The 26,478-nt window shown below is 33.7% G+C and overlaps 1 protein-coding gene and 1 non-coding gene across 2 annotated transcripts; one reads left to right on the top strand and one right to left on the bottom strand.

Moving 5' to 3' along the window:
• Positions 1-3,190: 3,190 nt before the first annotated feature.
• On the bottom strand, positions 3,191-3,309 carry LOC149904823 (5S ribosomal RNA). The gene has a single exon (XR_016457289.1). It is a non-coding gene; the product is annotated as a 5S ribosomal RNA (ribosomal RNA).
• Positions 3,310-13,449: 10,140 nt separating this feature from the next.
• On the top strand, positions 13,450-25,731 carry Hakai (E3 ubiquitin-protein ligase Hakai). The gene is made up of 8 exons (XM_090106779.1): positions 13,450-13,888; positions 14,224-14,411; positions 14,768-14,842; positions 15,064-15,165; positions 15,409-15,510; positions 21,815-21,967; positions 24,829-24,961; positions 25,502-25,731. The coding sequence occupies exons 1-8, from the start codon at positions 13,678-13,680 to the stop codon at positions 25,645-25,647; spliced, it is 1,110 nt and encodes a 369-aa protein (XP_089962905.1). The 5' UTR covers positions 13,450-13,677; the 3' UTR covers positions 25,648-25,731.
• Positions 25,732-26,478: the final 747 nt, after the last annotated feature.

Genomic DNA, 26,478 nt, shown 5'->3' with positions numbered 1-26,478 from the left:
TACTACGTATACAAGTAACAAGCAGACATCCCATCCATACATTTACATCCACTTCGTATTTATATGTACAGGCTATAATATGTCGATAATATATTATTTAGATAGTAACATACAATGTGCCGCGGCCGGTGCAAACACATAATATTATATTGCGTCAGTTGGCAGAATATAGAAAAGGTCATGACAAGTTAGGTCTAGGGTTAACTACAAAATACAACATTATCTGTATGGAACTATATTGCAATTGAATCAAATTATTGCACTAAGCCGAAGCTTTTATTAAACATTTTGAATTTATATATAAACATACACTATCTCTACGATAACAACTGCAGACATAATATTATTATACTTAGTCAGTTTTGGGGAAATTACATAGGCTGATCATTTTTAATTAACCCATCTATGGTTTATAAATTATTGAATTGAATTAAATCACAGGTCAAAAATCAACATAGGCAAAGACTTAACATCATCAGGCCTTAGAATTGTATCAAGAGAATTTGTTAAAATATGAAGTACAATAATTATAATAGAATGTGCGAAAAGTCAAGAGCACTCTGTATTCCATCATTCTGATATTTTGATGTGATGTAAGACCGAAAAAATCTACGTATTTTTTCTGGTTAATAAATATTGTACCTACTGAGGCTAACAAGGCAAGAAGTATTGCAACTTGCAGTATTATTGACGCTTTCGGGTCGCTAGAGTGTGTTTGATATACGTAATCTCATCATTTTCACATAGCAACCATTTCCCATGCCTGTTTCTACTGATTTTTTCACCCTCTGTAAGTTTTTGCGACAAAAAGCAGCCTTTGCGCGTCTCTAGGTGTATGTACCTATCTCTATGTAAAAAAAAATGTGTGCGTGTAACTACTAGTGTACGCACGTAAGAAGTGAAACTTCTTTATGACCTTATTTTTCAAAAAATAATTTACTATATGCAACTTTACAGAAAATAGAAATACATCGAATCACGCGTGGTAGGGATAAGAAAAAGGTGGCGCGTAACGGAAAAATGTCACGCGTAACGAAAAAATGTTACACTAATTTTTTTTTCCAAACCCGATAAAGAAGTTTCAACCCCTTACCGCATACAAAGCCATATATGGACGACGAAGTTCATGAATTTTTTATAGGCTAACTATAAACAATATCTAAAAAAACTACCTTACATCTTAAACAGCATTTCATCGAGAATTGGAATATAATTAATTTATACAGTGTAAATATTATCCATCAGATATATTATAGATTTAGTCTAGCGCGTGCGACGGTTTGGGTGCGCGGAAAAAACCGTGCTTTTCAAATTAAGATTTCAATATCAAAAAGGTGAGTAAAGCCATGAAAAAAAATATTACTTCATACTTTAGTCTTTCTAAAATAAGGTAAAACATTTGGTTTGATTGTTTTTTTGCTTAAATCATGTTTTTTTTGTACTTTTCCAAATCTGTCATATTTGGCTTCGTATGCATTCCGTCCAAAATATATTATGTCATATGTGGCTTGGTATGCATTCAAGGATACTTTCACTGATTGTTCCAGTATCGATCCTGGACACTTTTATCTCACTACTAAGCATGTAAATATCATATCATCATCAATAAATATAGACTCATGCTATATGCCACTGTATGATTTTTAATTAGCCGTTTCAGAGCAAATGCGAAAGTCAGGGAAAGCTCTTATTACGAAAAGACGTGGTCGTCTCTCAAAAACTTAGGAGCATCGGTATCTCTGGAGTCTCCTCAGTATTCCTGACTCGCCAATTGCCGCAAAAAAGCTACGAAAATCTCTTGCAAGACATCTAGATTTTCACTTTGATTCTGTACGATCTGATGGGATTAGTCATTACCCAATTTGGAAGAAGAACACCCGTCAGCTATGCCTATATTGTTCCAATTTCGTTCCTTCACGTTATGTGAAAAATATAACGTGTTTTTGTGTTATAATGACAAACGTAATTAATTAATTAATTGTTTTAAGCAATTTCACGAAGTATAAGTTGGCTGTGATTCTGGGTGTTATTTAGGTATCCATATAAAGTACTAACATTTCACCCGCAGCCTAGCCCGCTTTTTCAAAGAAAACCCCGCATAGTTCCCGTTCCCGTGGGATTTCCGGGATAAAACCTATCCTATGTGTTAGTCCAATTTACCCTCTATATTATGTGTGCTAAATTTCATTGAAGTCGGTTCAGTAGAATTTGCGTGAAAGAGTAACAAACAAACACATACACATACATCCACCCTCACAAACTATCGCATTTATAATATTAGTAGAAAAGGATTTATGTAAAATATATGTAGTATATCAGTTGACTTAGCATTCAGGATACAAGCCTAAGCTTAGTTTGGGGCTTAGCAACCATGTGTGTGAAATTAGTCCAGTATATATTTTTATTTTATTAATTAGTTACTTTTTTCTAATTGCATACGAAGCCATATATGACAGAAAAAATACAACAAACACTGCATACGAGTCCATATATGGCGCCGTTTCATATTTTCTATAATATAAGTAAATAATTTTTTTTCTCAATTTGATCTCATAATGTAAGGTCTAATAAACACTTTTTTGCAAAAAAATAATTTTTATTTCATCTCCTTAATAATTCATGCAATAAGGGGTTAAAAAAAATTGTCGTCGAGTCAACCGTTGGTGTATTATCATAAGACAAAAACTACTAATTACTTGCTGCATCTGATGCATATTGTAAAGAGGCTTATTTGTTGCTGGTGTATGAATAGTATGCAATTAAAAAAAACGAGTATTTTTTTCTTATTGGTAACTACCATATGGGGAAAACCGTTCGACAACAAATAAATACATACCTATATTTTTTCTCAAATATTATGTCCAGATGTATGTTATGATTTATGAAGTTATATTTGCGAGGAAGTAAGTTTTTTATTTGAAACTCCGTGAAACGATCTGATGAATTTTAAAGAGAAGGAATAGGTTAGCGGCCCAGATTGTAAGGCTACCTACAGACACGAAGGAACAGACCTTTATAGTTTATTGACTTCAGGGCCGGTCGTGCACGATGAACTTCATAGATATTTTATACTAACTGTAGTCTGTAAGCCCTCATTAACTGTTAAAATAAATAATCCTTGTTACAAAATGATGGTATAAAACGATTTTTAAAAATATATATGTAATTTCAAGAAAATGAAATGGCAAAAAGCCAACATCACGCGGTGTTCCCAGGCGGTCACCCATCCAAGTACTGACCGCGCCCGACGTTGCTTAACTTCGGTGATCGGACGAGAACCGGTGTATTCAACGTGGTATGGACGTTGGCGATGATGAAGAATAAATTAATCATCACATTAACTACTATAATATTGTTAATTAATCTAAGGTTATAAGTACTTATATATATAAAGCTTTATGCTGCGAATATTGAAATCTTTATTATTGTCAAAAGCTAGCTATTGAATGGTGAAAATTATAAGATTTGTTAAATAAACAATGCTTAATGTGTAACTTTTATTTCCTTATTTTCAGCTACAACTAAGTTTATGACGACGCGTCGTTGAAGTAAGTATTAAGGATTGCCCAGCAAGCACAAAACACCATTATAACAAACTTATGATAGCACGAGTTCATGTACAAAGCATTATAACCAAATCGTATATCGGCTGTATTTCTTTTATACGACTCTTATAAGTAAAATTTGGGCCCCCCCTTTAGACAGCGTTGAGCTATATAAAGGCAATTTAATAGCATTATAATTATCGTATTAAATCATTAATTAAGTCAGTTATGAGCACATGAATAAACAAATGACATTTTTTGCGACTTCATTACAGTCATTATATAGCTTTTAAAATTACAATCTGTTATTAAAATTTCATAACAATGCTAACTGTTGTAATTCCTTTGTACAAAAGAAAATCTTATTGATTTTAAAAATATATTGATCTGTTTTTGATCGTGCAACGTTATGTGGACTTGAAATATTTAAATGTGAAAATTAATATTGAATGATGGGTAAGTACCGCCTGTATTTCTGAATGTTTTGAGTGAAATTAGCTGCGCGCATCAGTTTGTCGGGTGAAATATACATGTTATTGAGAAAGAATACACGCGCCCTCGCTAATATACTTTATTAGTATATTTTTTTTTTATAAAACATAACCTATTTTTAACAAATATCACAAAATTTAGATTATAGTAATAGTTTTAACAATTAAAGTACCTTATAAATATATTGGTACAAAATACAAATGATTTCATTCCCTTTCTAGTCAGATCTTAGTAACTTGTATTATTTTTGTAAGATAGGAAAAGGAAAGCAAATGGCGACAAATGAAATTAAAGCTTTAGGCATTTCACGATAGCATAATAGTGCTGTTAATTTTAATATGGTTTGTCACAAAAATTAGAGCTCGTATATAGTGTAATACAAGACACTTATTATGTTCAGCCATATAACAGCACTTCGGAAATATGTTATGATGCTTAAACTCATTATACGTATTAGAGACTGATTTTTATCGAGCTTATCAGGGAACCGTAATTAGTTAGGTACTTGGTATAAAATAAATAAGCCAAGATTTTTAATTAAGCCATTTAAAAAACAAACTTGCTTGTTCTTTTCAGAACCAACATGCCCTGCAAAGTAAAGCGTTTCCCAACATAATATGAAGATGCCGATGAAGAATCTTTTTTTGTTTACTGCAATTATTAATAAAATCAGTATACTCGTTTTTAAGTTTTCATTTGAATCCGCCTGTTTTGTAGTTTTATTGAAAGCCTATTTATCCATTAACCAAATTCAAATTACGATGTTATTATTACTCATAGTTCTAACAATACTTTTATTTCGATCAATATATAGCTATATACTGTAGAGATGAATAGATTTGAAAGAAAACGGAGCAAAAGCAATAATTGTTATAAATTCAATGTTAATATAGGATTAGTATTAAATTAACACAATAATGGACTATTATAAAGCTTTTATTCTTTAAAAAACCAACATACGTTCAAAGGCACTATAAAATAATTTATTAATGCTTATTTAGAGCGTAACGTTATTAAAATTACCAATATAAGATAATAGTATTACTATAAGTTTGAAAGCTGTTTTAGAAGCTGTAATTTAGAATTATCCTACGTTTATTTAAGATTTTTGACATTGTAACAATTTTTTGGTAACCATAATATAACAGTTAGCATTATTTGATGAAGCAAATGCCTTTATAAAGTACTTATATTTGGATAGTGACGATTTAAATAATTAATACAACTTCAAGTCATAATTCTGTATATATTTTTGGTTAATATACAATTTATGTGCTTGCTGGGTGGTCTCCGCGCGCGCGCTACGACTAGATACCGCCCACTACCGCCCCACCTAAAAACAATAGCTCTGTGAGTGCGGCAACTCATTTCTGTAGTGTGTGTTAGGCAATTTGTAAAGACGCTAGTGTGTGTGAAGAATTGGGCTGCCAGCTCAATCGAATCGAATCCATGAACGATTTGAGTCGCATGACTCAAATCCACTTGCGACGCTACTATACCACACTATAGTCACAAAGGTTGTTTAAAAGTAAAAAAGCGGAAATAAAAAAAATAACATTATATGAGTCAGTTAAACATTTTTAAACAGAAATAAATTATTGTTATTATACTCTTTTATATATGTATTAGTAATAGCATGGACTAATAGAATGTAATAGTATTGAAAAAAAAAGTTCAAATTATTGCTAAAAGATTTCCTCAACCACGTGTATTTTTTTGGATATGCAATACGGCAACACTGAATGGCGTCGTATTTTCGTAGAAAAAAATTTCGAAGTAAAGGAGAAATTTCGAATAATACGATACTTAGTGATGGTACGTGATCCCAGTGTCTTTCTTATTTTTTGTTGTATTATTTTTAAATAGTTTTATGGCACAAATAGGCATTTTACTTCAGATTTTGTTCAAAATCTTTATAAACTATCGGTTCGCCCTCTCCACACAATGCTTGTGACACGACTGGCTTGGGTACGCCGAATTCGGCGTACTTTTAGTTGCCGCATTTTTCAAGTACGCCGGCCGCGGCGGCATCTAGTCGTAGCGCGCGCGCGGAGACCAATCCTTAATCTAAGCTTATAACTTTATTCTGTAACGTGACGTGATGTGTCTCATTGCAAGTCAATAATGCAATTATTACAATGCAGCGCAGAAAAAGTACTTTTCTTTTACAAATGTCCTTACAATTAAATCGGAAACGCTGGAAAAAGATTAATAGAATATAGGAACCACTTTGAAAAAAAAAACTCTAACTGTATACCTATTTAGAATTTAGATCATTGTCATTCATCATCGTTCATCATTGTGATCATTGATATACTTACATAGTAGGTATAATAAGAATTATGCTATAACCAATAAAATTATATCGATGGTTACAAATTTTAAACGTTACCTATTTAGTTGAATTACCTTCTCTTAAATTTTCAGCATTGTTAGGTACTTTAAATCTTTTGTGCCTTTTAAATCATAAACAATTGAATTAAATCTGTAATAAAAGAGAAAAAATTACAATTGTCGCAGCTCTTGTAGGTACTGTAGTGTCGTCTGAAGGATACGGTTGTTCGAAATTGTGCTCTTCGTAAGGTATTGTTTCGAGGTTGTTATGAGCTGGAGTTTTTTGAAACACTCTTTTTTGACTGCCTCATTCTGAAGCGCTATTCTCACGAAATAATGACGGAACTTTGTTACCGCGTGCCCGAAATCTACTAGAATTTATTAAAATTACTTTTGGATGAATAAAAATCCTCATTTCAGTGAATAAGAACATGGAAATATTATTTCTATTATAGCACAAAAATAAAATATGTCCTGTATAGGACAAGTGTACATAAACTTAATACATAACATCCTAATAGTATTATAGTATTGTATTATTAGTGGTTCGTGGTATTAATACGTTCATGCCATAATTTTCATTAACTCGATTGAGTACCTAGGTAGATTTACCTAGGTACTTATTTTTAAAATCCTTAGATTGTGTTTGTCTAGTTTAAATAGGTTCAAGGTATTTTACAGTTCAACTGCACTTTATTCGCTCAATGCCAAACAATTTCCCATTTAATAATAAATCAAATTCTAACAAAGCAATATCACAGTATTACCATTATTTCCTACAGTAAGGAATCGCCTTTGATGTCGCGCGATGCCGCCGCCAGCGTAGGTAATGACGCTGCCACACGAAAATACGCTAGGGTTGCAACAAATGGGAAATAAAACAATTGTGATTATTAATATTATGATGAAATCTTTATTCATATGTACATTCAAAATAATTGCGATTATTAAATCTGATGTAATTATTTGTTCATAAATATATAATTACAGATATTGCACTGCTAAATATTATTTACGTGGACACTTTATTTTTGGATGTTCTTAATTGTATATTATAACATTTAACTAAGTAATGCATTCGCATTGGGATGTACAATCTGATTAGAAAATAATGAGGACAACATATATACATAGCTTTGATTTTAATTCAACAGATACAATTAATACAATCTTTCTGAAATATTGTTTCCTTCTGGGATTTCAATGTAGATTTACATCCGTAAACCGAACAGTTTGTGCGCGCCATAATAGAATATGTAAGTACCTATGTATAATAAAATTATTACACAAAAAATACGACTGCGACATCCTTTCGCGCTAGGTAAAGCAAACTAAGCGTGTTTGCTTTACGCGGCCCGCGTCGCCCGACCCCCGCCAGTTCCCCTCCGTTTCTCTGCACAAGTACATTCGTCGCACTACTGTAGGAAATAATGGTAATACTGTGGCAATATAGTGCACTAATAGGTAAGTAATAATATTGACCGACTGGCGCCAAATTTATAAAACATCCGATGCGTTTGTTTATGTAGTAGGTATGTTCGGAAATTTAATCGTTTGAGTGGAAAATCATGTTAATTGCTATTCATTTAATAGTCAACAACTCATTAATTTATGAATCGTCGTATTTTAGGAGTACTTGGGTAGGGATCGTGTTTATTCTTCACATCTGTGATTCACATTCTCAATTTATATCTAGGTACATACTTAAAATATTTTGATACTAATTACTTTCTATGAATCTTGTAATTTTTATCTCATAATAGTCATAGAATTTCCTTGTAAACTGTACTAAAATCTTATAGTATGTCCGTAAAATAAATTCAATCAGTGATTCAATGATTTATAATGCATCACTAGAAAACACTGTACTTCATACACAGTATTTAAATTCTAACACAAGTGCTATAACTATTTTGGGTGAAGTGGTTATTTATTAACAATGAAATTAAAATGGAGCTAAAAAATAAACAAATGTTTAGTAGCAGTCAACAAACTTGCGTGATCGTTTTACTAAGCGCTGACCTCACTTGACGGTTCAGTTATTTCTATGAGGACATTGGAATATTAATGCTAAGAGCATGAGAAATACTACACCTGAATACATACACATAAAAATATAATTAATAGAAAGTAGGTACGTATTCTATTTTAAACATTAGAAACACAGAACACTGTTATTAAGTGCCTAGCTATTTAGCTAAGTAGGTACTAGGTAGTAGGTACCTACGCACCTAGCCAACCATCATTTAAACATGACTGATTTAACTTCTTTATATTTTTAACCGACTTCAAAAAAAGGAGGAGGTTATCAATTCGGCCGGTATGTTTTTTTTTTATGTATGTACACCGATTACTCCGTGGTTTCTGAACCGATTTACGTGATTCTTTTTTTGTTCGATGCGGGATGGTGTCGAATTGGTCCCATAAAAATTTTATTCGGATAGGCCCAGTAGTTTTTATTTTATGAGCATTTTTGTCTGTATTTGTAAATGTTGCAAGTGCAAGTTTGAAGTCGGTTGTTTTTAACGCAGTTATTGACTTGTTATGTCACTTAATTACCTAATTCTCCTTAAGTCGACACCAAACGGTAAATTAAAGAGTTAGTAAAAAATGAAAAGTAAATTGACAAAAAAACTATACAAAATATTGAAAATGTATGTTGTTAGCTGTTGTAGTTAGTAGGCACTGCCATAGGTGCCACTGCACTGGTGCCACTACTAAATGGTACAGATTTTTAACACTTGAAATCTGAAATGACCTGCCCATGACCCATCGGCCGACGGCCATCCTATTACTTATAGGCACAGTATTACAATATTATGGTAATACTGTGTTATAGGTATTTAGTTCTCGTATAACAGAGTGATCAAAACAGGGCAGTGTTCATGGTAGGATGTACGTGTAAACTGTAAATACAATCATAATAAAAAATTATTCCAAACAGTCATGAGGCAAGGAACTATTCCTTCGCGAATGTTCTTCAGTTCAAGGAAATGAGAGTTTGCCAAAACGTATTTTTATTACTGACTATTATTAGTTTTAACTTTTCTTGTGTACACATCTGGCCACTGATAAAGATTACTTCCTATAGTTGGTAACCACCTATACATTAATATATTATTTAGTTTATAATGTTTTGTATCAGTATGTACTATAGAAGTATAGAATATTTACCAATCGTATGGCTCTGTTTTCAAATCACGAGATGATTCGTTATTTTGTAGTGTACGTTGAAGCCTGAAGAAAAATAAGGGCAACATGTAGAAATGAGTGGTCCCGTTATTTGGAAACACTATTAAACTATTAAAAGCTTTAAAATTAATTATATTCGGCTCTCCATTTCACAAGTTGTGAAGAAAACTACAAAATATTGGCGATCTAGCTTTAACTTAGGCTATTTAATGCTTTATGCTTACGCTTTGTATGACTAGAAGGAGCAAAGCAAAATATATGCTTAAATTTTGTCTGTTATAAAACTCTTTCCTGTAATCTTTATCGAACAAGATCATACTGTACGGTTTGTACCACCATCCTAACAAAACGACTTCAGAGATCGTCAACCGGCCGTGACCGCTTTGTGGTCGCCATCTACCTCTTACGATGCACGTCACTTACGTAATACAGGTATTTACTCATTATTTACTCTATAGACTGATGTGTGGGTTAGAATACTTCGTGATATGATTACATGTGGATATGGAAATACAATATACATAATATACATAAGTAGACGTATGATTCTGAAACGACGAATGAGTTAAATTCTACGCTAAAACATTTTCATTTGTAAGTACCTACGTTTCTAACGGCTAAACCCAAAAACAACATTTTCACCTATTTTGAAATTTCTTCTTTTACCAAGGGAATGTTTTCATCATTTCTCAATGACATAATGCTAGTTACCTATTTTCTAGTTTTGAATTTTCTGGTCGGTCTGGTCTAGTCGACTGGCGGAGCAGGGTTGAGCCTAGCTAGAGCCTAGTATCTAATCTGTGGTTGAGAGGCTATATAGTTTCACAAATACGTAGTAAGGTACCTTCTATCCTTTTATATCATTTTAGATAGACAAATTCACTTAGTTCTAAAAATACTATGCGGTAGCTGTAAATTCAACCTTGGTCCATTACTAACGTTTCTATAACTCAATTAACGTCAATATTAATTTTAAAAGGTATGATTTCAGCCGTAGTACGATCGAAGAATACCTTGATTTAAAAATATAATTCGTTTAGACTAGCTAGCAAGTCAGTGATCCATTTTTATTAGAATATTCGCAAGATTATATTTATTAGGAACAGTTTTACCCACCCACTATTAATTTATGTAACATAGGTCAGTCACCACAATTCTGATGATAACTTATAACAACGACACCTCATAAATCACAAATCCGTCCAATCAAAATCGACCAAACAAAAAACCAACAAAAATGGATGTAAACCACAGGACAGTTCTTTGGCATGTTATTACAATACTTATATGTTGTTACATATGTATTTTGTAAAATTGTAAAACTGACATGATTTAAAAGAGCAACTATGGAGTTTCTTGCCGGTTCTTCTCCGTAGATACTGCTTTCCGAATCGGTGGTAAATTTTAAAATATGTAATGACGTTTCAAAAGTGCTTCTTTAAGAAGTCTAATTGAATAAATAAATGTTTGAGTTTGAGTTTGAGTTTGAGTTAAGGCATGCCAAACTATACACTCGAAAAATATAACCCTTTTGACTCTTTCTTTCGCAGTCGGGAAAAATACAGAGTTCATAATATTTTTTATTAGGTATCCACTTGGGTATCCAGTATCGTGCTTACTTTGAACTGGATTGTAATTTTTTTATTTTATTTGGGTTGTAAGTATGCTTTTAAAAAGATGTTATTAATTTGTCTATAATTTTATTCAATAAACGTACCGCGACATATTTTATTCTAAAGTTTCTCTTCTTTCTTAAAAATGTTTTATTGTAATACATTTATTTTATTTGAATGAAGCTTAGAGTATATATAGTATCTATACTATAGAGTCTTAGATCATTACTTAATGATCTAAGTATAGAGTGCGAACATCCAAGTGGGAACAGTAGGCACAGGTGGGAACAACACGACGTTCCCGCCGCGCGCGCTCGTATTGTGCAATACACGCACTCTATACTACTGTAATATACAGGGTGTAATCGTTAAGTGTGCACAAGCGATTATTCCGTAACTATTGCAGATATCAAAAAACTTTAAACTGATATCGAAAGTACTTAACCTAATGAGTAAAATGGCCATAATAAATTTTTAAAAATAAAACGAGAAATAACCAAAAATGTTACATTAAACGCTCCCATACAATTTATTTCCCATACATTTTGTATTCATAGTAGATTTTCGAAGTGACGTCCTTATTGTGCAATACTATGAGGAGGTCTATTTACAGTTTCTAAATGAACTTCCCTCCAAATTTGCGAAGTAATTAAAGCAGAAAACCAAAAAAACAAAAAAAAAAGCTAAAATCTTTCATATTAAATGTATAGGTTGATCCAAAAGTAATGATAATTGGGTATTTCCTGTGCACATAAAAATATAAAATAAATGTTTTATGCTTGCTCATGTAATCACTAAGTTATCACAAAAAAATTATATCTACAGGCCACGTTTCCAAGTATTAACATTAATTTTAATGTGAACAGTGCGAGCCAGAATGTTTCCCGACGAAAAGAAGAAACCACGATTTGACATTTAGAGAGTGAATTTCTAAATTTTTAATGAGATCAGGATAATTTTTTGTCACGATTTGTGACCATGGGCGTTACCTGGGTTCACCATGTTTATGCTGAAACCAAGAAACAATCAATGGCCTGGATGCGAGCTTCCAAAGTGACGGTGAAGATTTTCAAAGTGAAAATTAGTGGGATAGATTAAAGCCGTAGTTTTTTGGGACGCTGAAGAAATGTGGAATATTTTAAGAAGGTAGCCACTACTACACAGGGCTCTTACTACACAGACCAAATTAAAAGATTGCGGGTAGGTTAGTAAGAAAAAGAGACATGGCAAACTTCGGTCTTGAATGTTGGTTCACCAAGACAACGCACCAGATCACAAAGCGTCAGTTGCGATGGCTGCCAATCAAAAATCGGCATTGAAAATGCTTGAACGCCCACCCTGTTTGTAAGATCTAGCTCCTAGTTAATTCTATCTCTTACCTCGGCACAAGAAACACCGTCGATACAAGAAATTTTATGACGACAGCGAAGTGATGGCCGATTTTGAGGGGTTTTTGTAGATGAAGTCAAAGTTTTTTTTTTCTAAGTTAAGGAAAAAAAATATCGAAGTATATTATCTAGTAAGAAGACTATCTAGAGAAATACATAATTATTTTAACTGTAATGACCTTGTTTAATATTGATTATCATTACTTTTGGATCAACCTATGTACATGGGATATTCATATCTCATACTAAATGTATGGGAGGGTTTAAAGTTAATTTTTTAGATATTTTTCGTATTATTTTTAAAAATTTATTAATGCCATTTTACTCATTAGGTTAAGTACTTTCGATATCAGTTTAAAGTTTTTTGATATCTGTAATAGTTACGGAATAATCGCCTGTGCACACTTAACGATTACACCCTGTATACTCTATGGGCGTATTCAGAAAGAAAGCTTGAAACTTATAAGCGCTTATCGGCGCTTATAAGGGCTGGTAACCCACGCAAGAAAATATATGAACATGCGCTTATAAGCGCTGATCGGCGCCGACAAGTTTGTTGAAACTTGTTGGAACTTGTCGGCGCCGATCAGCGCTTATAAGCGCATGCCGCATGTTCATATATTTTCCTGCGTGGGTTACCAGCGCTTATAAGCGCCGATAAGCGCTTATAAGCGCTTATAAGTTTCAAGCTTTCTTTCTGAATACGCCCTAAGATGGGAAGACATTGCAGCTTTTCGAGAAGCAGTGATTTTTATCAATTCATATTTAAAAATCTGTGATATCTGTTTAAATGTCATGACAGTTGTCATTTTGTACTCTGTGAATACCTATTGACGTCTCACATATGACATACGTCAATACTCCGTCAATATTACTAAAATTTCTCCATGGTTGCGTCCTAAACTGTCATTTTTAAGAGTCTCACTAACATTCTTCATTTGATGTACAAATTCTGATTTTCGAAGCTTAAAACGTTAAACTCTAGCTTCTAATTCTTTTAATTCTTATCAAGCAACTTGCAGCAGTTACGCATATAGCAGCAATATTTCATAGACGCATCACCAAGTGAGGTTATTGTTATATTTTGTTAACATTGCTGTTTCATCAATCTAAATGAACAGTGAAAAGAGAAATGCCCGTGGAAGGGGACGGGGTCGTGGCCGTGGCCGTGGGCGAGGGCGTGGCCGCGGTCGAGGCAAGAAAGTGCCCAAAGTGATGTCTTCTGACGAAGAAGAATGTTCCATGGAAGAAACTGCACAGGAACAAGAAGAACCAGTTCAGGAGGAAGTTAAAGAGGAAAACGAACAGAATGTACCGCCAAAATGTAAGTAAAACTCTTAAGAATTGTGTAATTGTTACATTTTTGTAGTTGTTTGTTTTTGCATATAATGAGTATGAGTCCAGTTATGTATTATTATTAAATTTACTAACAAGCAAGTATTATAACTATTTTTAAGTTGAAAAGCTTATACATGCAATGCTAAGTCACAATATTTTCTTTGCCTATTAATTGCAGAATGTAATAAAAGTAATTACAGACTATGACTTAATCTAATTCGCATAATGTATATGTACAATATTAAAATGACAATTTCCACGACTTACTTACTATACTTAAACAATAAAAATAATCTACTATAATAAATATCCTTTTTCCAGTGGAGGTTCCCTCTGACATATCACAGTTAGAAGCACCAGTGTTCACAACAATACAGCGAGGTCCCCCAGAGCCGATGCTGCGGCTAGAGTGGGACCACAGAGCCAACCTCATTGGGGAGAAAGTGCTCAACCCCATGATATACTGCTGCGATACTTGCTCTAAACCCATACTCATTTATGGGAGAATGGTAATTATATCGGTTAACTAGCTGTGCCCTGTGGTTTTAACCACAGTGCTCCGTTCCTGTTGCTCTTAATATGATGATATATAACCTATAGTCTTCCTCTATAAATGGGCTATCTAACACCAAAAGAATTTTTCAAATCAGACCTGTAGTTCCTGAGATAAGCGCATTCAAACAAACTGTCCAGCTTTATAATATTATAGTATAGATTTTCTAGAGTTTAATACTCAAGTTGACATATTGATTTGTCTACCATTAATAATTATTGGCAAACTAGAGCTATGTGACTTTCTGAATAGGAATAATATTCCTATTATAACTGAAAAATTCATAAATTAACTGAAATGTATTGTTTTCAGATACCATGCAAGCATGTGTTTTGTTTGACATGTGCAAGAGCGGACCACACACACTGCCCAAGGTGTAGAGAAAAGGTATGCATTTTATTTTTTAAGTATCTAAAGTTATATTTGTCATAGATGTATATTCTACAATTATACAAATACTACTTAATCATTTTTTAGACTTATTTATGTCTGGATTAGAATACTAGGCATAGTTTGCAAGGCAACTACCTTATTGAATTTAAAACTATTTTCCTTAGTTTTTTTTTTTTTCATTATCTGTAGTTTATATGTGTGAAATGGTGTTTAAGGTATTGAGAGTGGAGCAAACAGGTTTGGGGACTGTGTTTATGTGCACACACTCAGGATCGAGGTACGGCAATACTGGCTGCAGAAGGACATATTTATCTCAGGTATGTGTATTTAGTGTACTTATAATTTTTTTATAATATGAGTTTGCCTTATTTTTTTTGAGAATTGGATTTTTTAATAATAATATGAGTTTGGCTTATTTTGTTTAAGAACTCCATGGAAATTAAAATATTAATGATTGTAGTTTTAATATATTATATGTATTTGTGAATGAGTTGAGCCTTTATAATAATTGTGTACAAAAAGTCTAAGAGTATATTAATTCATTTTACATTTTATTCCAGAGAGATTTGCAAGCACACATAAATCACAGGCATGTGTCTACTGGTGGTGAAGCGAAACCTGAGCCCGAACAGACCTCTGTCAACTTAGTTAAACCATTATCTGTAAGTATAAAAAAATATGTTTCATGTACTTAAAATTATTTAATACTTTTCATTGTCATTGTTATTTTGTTTTATATAACAGAACATTTCCGCGCGTGAAATCACCCGCTTTGTAGAAAAGAAAAAATAACTATGTTAAAAACAACCGACTTCAAAAACGGAAAAGTAAAAAATGAAAAAGATCTGATATTATTAATTACTACATATTATTTAGATGTGCTATTTACTAAATAGGTTTGATGTCGGTGCACGGGCTTAATACTAAAGGCTTTGTCAGATAGGACGCGTATTTCAGCGCTGCGTAGTAGCGCTGCAGCGTCCTGTTTTAACGTCGCGCGAGGCTTCGTCAAACAGAACGCTTTAGCGCGCGTTAGGACACAGCAATTGATATTATTAAAGCTGCATGTTGTTTACATAATTATTACTTACGAACAAAACAAGGTACAGCGATATTAACTCCGGAGTCGGAAGAATTTTTTACTTACCAGTTTCATTAATTTCTTCTCCGATTTGTGCCCACAATTTTGCCTTTATTGATATATCTTTATAGTTTATATGAACTATCCTTCGTATTATATAAGCATGGATATTTTCTAAGCAATTCTATCAAATTTTCGGTCAATATGCAGTATTTTATTATTATTTTACGCCTATTAACTCCGACGCTAAAATAAAATTTGTAAAGGCTTTGTCAGATAGGACGCGTATTTTAGCGCTGCGTAGTAGCGCTGCAGCGTCCTGTTTTAACGTCGCGCGAGGCTTCGTCAAACAGAACGCTTTAGCGCGCGTTAGGACACAGCAATTGATATTATTAAAGCTGCATGTTGTTTACATAATTATTACTTACGAACAAAACAAGGTACAGCGATATTAACTCCGGAGTCGGAAGAATTTTTTACTTACCAGTTTCATTAATTTCTTCTCCGATTTGTGCCCACAATTTTGCCTTTATTGATATATCTTTATAGTTTATATGAACTATCCTTCGTATTATATAAGCATGGATATTTTCTAACCAATTCTATCAAATTTTCGGTCATTATGCAGTATTTTATTATTATTTTACGCCTATTAACTCCGACGCTAAAATAAAATTTGTAAAAAAATACAACACCCGACGTTAAAGCGTCCTAACGCCGCGACAGAGCGTTACGTACTGCTAGCGCCGGCGCTCTGTTTGACGGTATTCTACGATGGTAGTAGAACACATCTTAGCGTCATATCGCGGCGTCAACTTAACGCTCTGACGCGCGCTAAGTACGCGTCCTGTCTGACAAAGCCTTAAAAAAATACAACACCCGACGTTAAAGCGTCCTAACGCCGCGACAGAGCGTTGCGTTCTGCTAGCGCCGGCGCTCTGTTTGACGGTATTCTACGATGGTAGTAGAACACATCTTAGCGTCATATCGCGGCGTCAACTTAACGCTCCACAGTATTTTTTTGACCCTTCTTTTGCGACAGCCTAATTTTATTGAATGAATGTATGGATATATACATGACAAACGCAAGAGTAAAACTCCCATGAAGCTCACTATCATACTTTTCGAAAAAATTCAATCTGAATAAAAAGTACCGGTATTTTATATAATTCAATTTTAATTTTTTATTAATTTTTCTACCATTATAACACATTTTTTTGCATTGCGAGCGTCAAGGCTAGCCATAGGGCCAATTTTCGATCCATTCGGGGAAGAGCTGTGACTTCGCAATTTCGAGATAATCGCATAAATAACAAAATTTCATTTCTTTTTTTGTGACTGAACTTTTAAGAATAGGCAAATTATTTTTACTTCAAAACATAGTTATATGTATGGACTACTTCCACAAAAAAAACCGATCGCGAAAAGAGCGGGATTCGCGAGATATTAATTTCTGAAAAAGTACCGGTTCTTTAACGATTTTTTTGTATAAAATCCTAAATCACACTTTATCAATATTTTTATTTCATACTTTCATATAAAGGTAAGTAGGTACCCCAATTACTATTTCTTTTCTTTATTTATATACTTATACCACATTATACTATGAAGAGGATTACATAAATTTGTAAGTTTCCTTGTTTGTAAAATTATTAAAATAAACTTGACCTTGGATTTGGCAGGAAAAAATATGTAGCTAAGGGAGTGAAATGAAATGTGAAAATGTCTAAACTAAAAATACGTCATTTTCATTTGTTAGAATGAGTGAACTGTCTTCAATTTCAGTACAATATGATTCTTCTTCGTTGTGTTCATCTTCTTCTTCATTAAATTGAAATGGTTTCAACATTTCGATAACAGCAGAGGGCAAAGGCAATTTTTTCATACTGTTTTGGCGCATACTCAAACGTGTATTCGATATAACTGGATCGGACGATTCCAATGCCCTATGAAATAAGTCTTCCATTGTGTGTTTTCTGTCGTCTTTTCGGCTGTGATGTTCGCGGTCATATCGCCAATATTTATTTCTGGACTCTCCAGCTTGTTCGGATAAAACACCTACGGGCAGTACCGAGTTTTCTATAATTTCTTGGCCGTGAATAAGGATTTTGTGCATTGTCGTCGTCATGGGGTGCCAGTTGTAATTAGCTACATATTTTTTGGCTAAATTTCTGCAAAAAATTCCGAACTTCGTTGAGTCTACCGGTAGACCGCAGTTAATTGCCACTAAAATTACGTGTATGTCATCTACAAGCCATCTACTTATTCCTAATATGTCTGCAAATATGCCGCGACTTTCCTCATTAGCGAAAACTCTTCGAGCAGTATTTCCGTCATTAGTTGTTCCAGAGTTCGGACGTACAACATCTACTAGTATACCCAGACGATCCCGTATTTGCGCCTGAATTGTTTTTTTTCGGTCTTCAGTAATTATGCCCGCAGGTGACAACTTTGAGACTCGCCACTGTCTTACTCGGGGGTCATTTTTGTATCCCAAGTGGAGTAAGAACTCTAGAAATCTTATAAATGCATGAAGAGGGCTCAGACCATTTTTTATAGCTTCTTTATTAATTTGTGTAGAGAACGCCAAATCCAGGTCATTGAATTTAGTTGCTGTCAACCCGCAAATTGGACACCTTAGTTGAGAAAAGGTATTGTTGATGATATTGTACACCTTGCCATCTATTATACTTAATGTAAGATTACAAATAGTTTTTACTATGAAGCCTTTTGATGTGGCTGCTGCGATAGGGGACAAATTTTTTAATTGTTGTTCAACGTACTGTTTTTCTCTGAGAATAAGAGACTTTGACTCTTTTCTATATTGAATATGTAGAGGCCTGCAAGAGCGATATGATTGAGGTGTTGGATTTACCCAGAGAATTTGACTGCTGCACGTTTCCATGACCTTTAATGGTACGAAGGTTGTGGCAAATATAGTATTTTCATCATACAAAGGATCTTGGGGTGCCTTCTGCTTATATAATGATTGGCCTGTGCTGCCGTCAAAGCCCCAAGAGCCTTCAAATTTACAAGACAATTCGTCCAAATCCATTCGTTCGCAATACGCATTAATGACATCATCACAGAGACTTACAATTCTTTTAAATGTGTGTGCAAGCAGACCTTGTAGCGAAACAGAAGCTTCAACTTCATTTGCCAAGACTCCATCCTCTGGGTAACACTCCAGTTTTGCTTTTGCTACAAGTCTGTACGGTGGAAAAGCTTTAAAACCTCTTTTATTTAAATCTTGTTGTAAAAATTTATATGTTTCGACACTATATTTTCGGTCAATAAGTATACCAAGCGCTTCTTCTGGAGAGTATGGATTACTGTACTGATTTATTTTTGCCAACACTTCAGTTGATTTATTTGCAGACTCCAAACATATCTTTATCACAGCTTCTAAGTCATGGGCACTTTTTTTGCTTAGTTTTTTGTTGTCATGAGATTTAATGACTTTAGTAAATGATGAAATCAGTTTTGCTGATGGTTCATTCTGAATCAATAATTCTAGTGATTTTTGTTTTCTAAGTTGCGTTCGTTTATGAAGTTTTGCATATTCTTCATCTTTATTACAACAGGCAATTTCACGCAAGACCAAGCGATGAGGATCGGGAACTATTGGGTGTTCATCGGCTACCTCAGATGGCACGTCCAAAACCATAGGCGATACATCCAAGACGGCAGGTGGTACATTCACAACCTCAGAAGGTTTCGAAATGACATCTTGAGGAAGATCATTTATAAAAGGCTTATTCAACCAAGCGTTATTTTTTTTTCGAAATTGTGACAAAATTCTGTTGCTATCGTTATATCTTTTCTCAACTTTGTTGATAAAACGGTTTATAGCAATGTTAAAATTTTTCTCCTGTGGTTCTGAAAGGGGTGTATTTAATATAGTTGCAAAAATCGATTTTACAAAAATATTCCTTTCCGATTTGGATAAGTCAAACGGTTTTCCATAGCGACCATGGAGTTTTTTACTCTCTTGATCCAGATATATGTATATATCATATCGAGTTAGTGTATGGCAGCCTGTTTCTACATCTAGCCTGTATGAGGCCACCTCCGAAGGATAAGAGGTTCCAGCTACAGCGTTATCCATAGCCTTTACGTATACAAAACTGTATGAATGGCAGTGAAAGTATTTAATCAAATAAAATAATTGGATTAAAGAAATTAAAAAACAAAGTAAAAAAGAAAAGTCAAAAATCAACAACCAATAAATGGCTTTACAAAACGAAATAGAAGATTTAATTAGGGTTTTGACCCACAACCAACAAACTGAAACGGTTGGACCGATAAAACCAACCGATTTTTCGTTTAAAGCGGATAAAACGCTAATTCAACCAACCTTACTTTTCAAACTACCAACTTTACTTTTTTTTACTTATTTCTCCAAACCAATTAACCCAACTCATGGAAATCAGCTTACATCTTATATGTAACTAACAAAACATTTCAATAGCGCGATTCAGCGCGCAAAAGCGCCCTCTAGTCTGGATTGCGAAAACTCCACACACCCCGATAATGTCAACTAATAAGTTGAAATAAATAGTCGTAATCTTGATATCTAGTGCCTAGAGAAAGCAATTTCAATTGATGGATGAGTTGAATAAAAAAAATTTGAACTATTTATTTTTATTTATCTAATTAAATGTCATCCGACCAAACAAATAGAGAATTTATTGAAAGTCTTTTAAAGCAAAAACATTTTTATTATAACACCTTATGTCGCGATAAACGCTAAATAACATCAATAAAAAAATAATTAAGATTAATTTGTAAATGATGTAATTTTACTGCATAAAGAAATTTTGTTTAATTTTAACTCAATTTTTTTTATAACTTTTTTATTTTTTATATTTTGTTATAGACACTTCAATTTACTAACAATATGTCTCATCAAATTTTCTGTAGTATTCCGTCATCTGAGAAACGCAACTCTATATAAGTTCAATTTATATTGTGGATTTTATACAAAAAATTCGTTAAAGAACCGGTACTTTTTCAGAAATTAATATCTCGCGAATCCCGCTCTTTTCGCGATCGGTTTTTTTTGTGGAAGTAGTCCATACATATAACTATGTTTTGAAGTAAAAATAATTTGCCTATTCTTAAAAGTTCAGTCACAAAAAAAGAAATGAAATTTTGTTATTTATGCGATTATCTCGAAATTGCGAAGTCACAGCTCTTCCCCGAATGGATCGAAAATTGGCCCTATGGCTAGCCTTGACGCTCGCAATGCAAAAAAATGTGTTATAATGGTAGAAAAATTAATAAAAAATTAAAATTGAATTATATAAAATACCGGTACTTTTTATTCAGATTGAATTTTTTCGAAAAGTATGATAGTGAGCTTCATGGGAGTTTTACTCTTGCGTTTGTCATGTATATATCCATACATTCATTCAATAAAATTAGGCTGTCGCAAAAGAAGGGTCAAAAAAATACTGTGCGCTCTGACGCGCGCTAAGTACGCGTCCTGTCTGACAAAGCCTTAAGTATTAAGTCATCGAGATCAGACAAAAATGTTCATAAAATAAAAACTAGCGGGCCTATCCGAATAAAATTTTTACGGGACCAAAAAAAGAATCACGTAAATCGGTTCAGAAACCTCGGAGTAATCGGTGTACATACATAAAAAAAAAACATACCGGCCGAATTGATAACCTCCTCCTTTTTTTTTTAAGTCGGGTAATTAACAAATTATATTCTAATACCTTCCTAAAGAGCCACTCATATCTATTTTAAAATCTTGTGTTATTAATGAGAATTGTGTTGTTACTTAGGGACGGAGAGACAATTACATTATTTTATACTATGCAATGTAGTGATTTGTTTAAAAAAGCTTATTATGTATAATAATATAATTTTTATAGGTTCCAAACAAAGCTGGAGACCCCAGATCGCACAACGCAGGTATCGGCTCACACGCACACCCTCATTCAGAGAGGCCAAGGGCTTCCAGGGCTAATCTAATCGCGGTGCCGATACATGATCATGAACCGCACAATTATTATAATTATTATCAGGTTAGTTAAACATTGTATCAAATTGTTAATAATTAATATCAAATTGTTTGTATTATGGACATTGTTTCACTGCTTCACTTTCGTTATGTGGAAATTAAAACTATGTGCTTTGCTAGCTATGACTGCTGTTTATACAATACTTTAAATTTAATTCAGGACTTTTCAGTTTTTCAATGTCATCATTTCAATTCCATTTCACTCCACATATAGTCCATTGAATGAGTCCCTCCAAGGGGGGTCTAGAGTGCGTGAGTTAGTAACGTAAGATATTTCTTCGGAAACATGTCAAGAGTCCCTAGGTAATAAACATACTAAAACCCCGGGCCACTAGGAGGAGCCCCGGAGTGGGGGGAGGGGGGAAATGGGTCCATTTTTTTCATTTTTCGCTTAAATCTCAAAAACGGTACATGTTAGAGAAAAACTTTCAAGGAAAAATTGAAAGGCCATAAAATTATCTACAAGTTGTACCTGAATCATTTTTTCCTATATCCTACCGTTTCTGAGTTATACGCAGTAAAACATGATTTTGGCTCAAACAATTTCAACATCAATCGATCAAAAAATATTTCTTTCTTCCAAAAAACTCAAATGTGCAACTTGTGACCAGTACTGATAGATTGCTCTTAATTAGTTCTATAATTGGTAAAATAAACACATTCCTCCATGGAAGCCTTTAGGAGGAATCGATTGTCAAAATATTATATTAGGGCAGTTTGAGTTACTGAACTTGATCTTTTTATTTTTTTCTTCCAAAAAACTCAAAAGTGCAACTTGTGACCGGTACAGATAGATTGCTCATAATTAGGTCTATCATTGCTAAAAATACCAGATTCCACCACGGAGGCGTTTACGGGGAATTAAATTTTATCAGGGTAGTTACGATACATGAACTTTTTATTTTTTTCTTCCAAAAAGCTCAAAAGTGCAACTTGTGACCGGTACAGATAGATTGCTCATAATTAGGTCTATCATTGATAAAAATACCAGATTCCACCATGGAGGCGTTTACGGGGAATTGAATTTTATTAGGGTAGTTAGTTAAAAAGTTCATGTATCGTAACTACCCTAATAAAATTCAATACCTCCTAAAGGCCTCCATGGTGGAATCTGGTTTTTTTATCAATGATAGACCTAATTATGAGCAATCTATCGGTACCGGTCACAAGTTGCACTTTTGAGTTTTTTTGGAAGAAAAAAAATAAAAAGTTCAAGTATCGTATCTACCCTAATAAAATTCAATTCCCCGTAAACGCCTCCATGGTGGAATCTAGTATTTTTATCAATGATAGACCTAATTATGAGCAATCTATCTGTACCGGTCACAAGTTGCACTTTTGAGTTTTTTGGAAGAAAAAAATAAAAAGATCAAGTTCAGTAACTCAAACTACCCTAATATAGTATTTTGACAATCGATTCCTCCTAAAGGCTTCCATGGAGGAATGTGTTTATTTTACCAACTATAGACCTAATTAAGAGCAATCTAACAGTACCAGTCACAAGTTGCACTTTTGAGTTTTTTGGAAGAAAAAAATAAAAAGATCAAGTTCAGTAACTCAAACTACCCTAATATAGTATTTTGAAAATCGATTCCTCCTAAAGGCTTCCATGGAGGAATGTGTTTATTTTACTAATTATAGACCTAATTAAGAGCAATCTATCAGTATCGGTCACAAGTTGCACTTTTGAGTTTTTTTGGAGAAAAAAAAATAAAAAGTTCAAGTATCGTAACTACCCTAATAAAATTCAATTCCCCGTAAACGCCTCCGTGTTGGAATCTGGTATTTTTATCAATGATAGACCCAATTATGAGCAATCTATCTGTACCGGTCACAAGTTGCACTTATGAGTTTTTTGGAAGAAAAAAATAAAAAGGTCAAGTTCAGTAACTCAAACTACCATAATATAATATTTTGACAATCGATTCCTCCTAAAGGCTTCCATGGAGGAATGTGTTTATTTTACCAATTATAGACCTAATTAAGAGCAATCTATCAGTACCGGTCACAAGTTGCACTTTTGAGTTTTTTGGAAGAAAGAAATATTTTTTGATCGATTGATGTGGAAATTGTTTGAGCCAAAATCATGTTTTACTGCGTATAACTCAGAAACGGTAGGATATAGGACAAAATGATTCAGGTACAACTTGTAGATAATTTTATGGCCTTTCAACTTTTCCTTGAAAGTTTTTCTCTAACATGTACCGTTTTTGAGATTTAAGCGAAAAATGAAAAAAATGGACCCATTTTCCTCCTCCACCCACTCCGGGGCTCCTCCTAGTGGCCCGGGGTTTTAGTATGTTTATTACCTAGGGACTCTTGACATGTTTCCGAAGAAACATCTTACGTTACTAACTCACGCACTCTAGAACTTTTTATTCAATGGACTAATAGCTGTGTGATGTTAACCTTTTTAAAATCTTGCACCAACATTCTCAAAATGAACAATAAATGTGTTATTAATTATTATGTATATTAATCCGTCAGTCCTCGGATCACAGACACAATAGAAAATCTATTGTGTCTCGGCCCGATCGGGCCGCTCGGTGGTCAATGGGTTAATAAATGCTAATTTTATTTTTTCTTTTCAAAAAAATTGTATTTACCATTTATAAGGTTATTTTTTGAAGTTAAACTTCTTTATCGGGGTTGAAAAAAAATTTAGTGTAACATTTTTTCGTTACGCGTGACTTTTTTCCGTTACGCGCCATCTTTTTCTTATCCCTACCACGCTATTTGACGTATTTCTGTAAAGTTGCACATAGTAACTTATTTTTTGAAAAATAAGGTCATAAAGAAATTTCACTTCTTACGTACACTAGTAAACGCACACATTTTTTTATGTTAAATGTTTGTTATCTGTAGCAGAGCCCGCAGCCGGTGCCGCCGCCCGCGGTGCCGGTGTCGAGCGTGTCGGTGCTGCACAGCATGGCGGTGCCGCCGCCCTACTACGCGGCGCCGGGCTACTCCGCACCGCCCAATAGTTATGTGGGACCCGGTATGTGATATTTTTAAATGTTTTCCGAATCAAGTGTAATTGGTAAAACTATGTTTTGTTTCAAAACTGCTAGCCTAATTGAATAAATAAATAAATAAACGTTTGAAAGAGGTTACTGTTAATGGTACCTATAATGTTTTTAAAGCCATAGATATGTTATACACACTCTGAAGTGGTAATACGAAATTCGGGTAATTGCCCGACTTTTAAGCGAACGAGGTGCAATCTGATTTATGCGTGAGAGTCAGAGAGCGGAGATATTGCCTAAAGGGCAAAGGACAATATTATTTGTGAATAATCTGTCTATCATTTTGATATGCTATTGGTGTTTTTATTTTTTTTTTCAAGGTGTATAAATACTATCGTCCATATTGTAGTCTGTTTCAGTATCTCACAGTCCTATACGGACTGTGACATACTGAAACAGATCTATTTTATTTTCTTTCGTATCATTCAGTTTTTAATCTGCTCATTTTGGTAAAACTTCGCCACACAATTTATTATTCAGTCATATAAATTTGAATTTTCTCTTTCTAACAGGTACAACAATGACAACAAACGTGTCTGGTGTGTCACCGATGCCGACAGTACCTATGCCAGTAAGCAACATGGACACTTCCCGCTGGCCAGACTCTTACCAGCAACCCGCCTCGGTACAGTGGCCGCAGAACCACTACTATAGGTAGCATACGGACGATTACTACGATGAGAACTATGGATAGATATTGTGGTATGAAACAGTTGGCAATATAGAATGTGATGGACTTTGGACTTGAAGTTTGTCTGAAGATTGACTGGTTTCACATAAAACTGAAAGAATAGAATAAATTCGATTGCTCTGGCGGGTCACGAGTGGCTGAGTTGGTCAGGCATCCGCCCCGGAATGGCGCGAAAGGATGCGGGTTCGAGTCCCGCTGAGTGATCGAATTTTTTCTATTCTTTATAAATTTATATTGACTGGTTTCAGTTTGTAATTGTGTACTGTGCATTGATAGTTTTGAAACTATAGAATACTGTTTGAAGTGTCTTGAAGAAGACAGCAAAGTCGTTGACTGTTCAAAATGATATGTGATTGCTTCCAGACTGTTAACTACTTATACGTAAAATTTAAAAACTCATTCACTCAATTATAATTATTCTTCTTTGCTCTGCAGTAAAGAAAAATGAAATAAACCATTTCTAAGTTTAGGAATATCTCCATGTTATATTAAATACTAAGGTTTATCAAGAAATGCATCACTATTGATGCATATATTAAAATATGTATAAATAAAACATACATTAAAATCAATTAGTTATTTATTTAACACTATATTATAATATTTACAAACATACATCCATTCACAAATACCATTAACAGACATTACAACAAATGCAAAAATATTAATACCACAAATAACTGTATCAGAAATATAAATAATTTCAGTTTAGAAAAGTATTTACAAAATGTAACACAGTTGCAATGTAGGACTTTCGTTCTTACAACGAAATTTAAGATTTAATTCTATTCTTATTCC

Source organism: Colias eurytheme, chromosome 11, assembly GCF_061535395.1.
Source record: "Colias eurytheme isolate Ceu_HAF_F1 chromosome 11, ilColEury1 Martin Lab GWU primary, whole genome shotgun sequence".
Classification (NCBI taxonomy): Eukaryota; Metazoa; Arthropoda; class Insecta; order Lepidoptera; family Pieridae; genus Colias; species Colias eurytheme.
The sequence above is the reverse complement of the archived record's forward strand: the minus strand, read 5'-3'. Positions and strand labels throughout refer to the sequence as shown.